This window comes from Pterocles gutturalis, unplaced genomic scaffold, assembly GCF_000699245.1.
Source record: "Pterocles gutturalis isolate BGI_N339 unplaced genomic scaffold, ASM69924v1 scaffold4010, whole genome shotgun sequence".
Classification (NCBI taxonomy): domain Eukaryota; kingdom Metazoa; phylum Chordata; class Aves; order Pterocliformes; family Pteroclidae; genus Pterocles; species Pterocles gutturalis.
In genome coordinates, this window is record NW_010137974.1 from 21,787 (window position 1) to 22,647 (window position 861).

At 59.1% G+C, this 861-nt stretch overlaps 1 protein-coding gene across 1 annotated transcript in view; it reads right to left on the bottom strand.

Moving 5' to 3' along the window:
- LOC104468591 (septin-9) overlaps nucleotides 1-861 on the bottom strand; it is an 18,500-nt gene that overhangs the window by 12,857 nt on the left and 4,782 nt on the right. Inside the window, exon 4 of the mRNA XM_010082781.1 lies at nucleotides 214-351. Coding sequence (XP_010081083.1) covers nucleotides 214-351 — 138 coding nt within the window. The remainder of the gene's footprint in view (nucleotides 1-213; nucleotides 352-861) is intronic.

The following is an 861-nucleotide window of genomic DNA, read 5'->3' on the forward strand; positions in this document are numbered from 1 at the left end:
TAACAGCCCCTTGGAAGAGGAAACTCCACATTCTCCTGGGGTACAGCAGCTCTGTGTTACTGCGAGGGCTCCAGATGCTGCAGCACTGGCAAGGACAGCATCACACTGTCCTCAAGCTCCTCGAGGAAATGCCGGGGGGGGATCCTGAGGAAGACCCCGAGGGCTGATGTGCCCGAGACCGAAGGCAGGCGAGGGGAGCAGCGGGGTACGTACGAGTGGCCGGTGGCTGGGATGAAGTATATACAGCAGTGCACCCGCGTGTCGGGGATCCGCTTCTTCCGATTGATGTTGATTTCCTCCTGCAGGTACTTCTCGTACTGGTCGTTGATGAACTTCATGATGGGCTGCCAGCTGCAGAGAGGGAGGAACATGGGACAATGGGCTTGTGGGAGGGGTCTGGACCACCCTGAACCCCCCACCTGGCCTGACTGCGTGAAGCAGCACCCGCCAAGCCGGGGATGCTCAGCAAGTTACAACATCCCATAAAACAAACCAACAAAACCAGAGCACACTCACATGGGGAACATTTTAGTTCCTGTCAGCTCCCATTCATTCAGCAAGTACAGACGGCAGGGAAATCACAAACCTCACATGTCCATGGTTTGGCAGCTCCCCACGCAGCAGCAGGAGGGATTTAAGGGCTGGTCAGACAAGTAAGTGCCCAATAAGTCCTCCCTTCCCTCCTCCTGGACCTGGCTGCTGAGCAGGACAGGGCTGGGAGCATCCCTCGGCTCCTCACACCACATCCCGGCACAGGAGCAAGAGCAGCATCAAAGCCTGCAAAGCCCAGCCCAGCTGGAGGCGAGGAGAAGGCATGGCCATGGGCTGTCCCAGCCAGCCCTCCCCCGGCCGGGGGGGCCC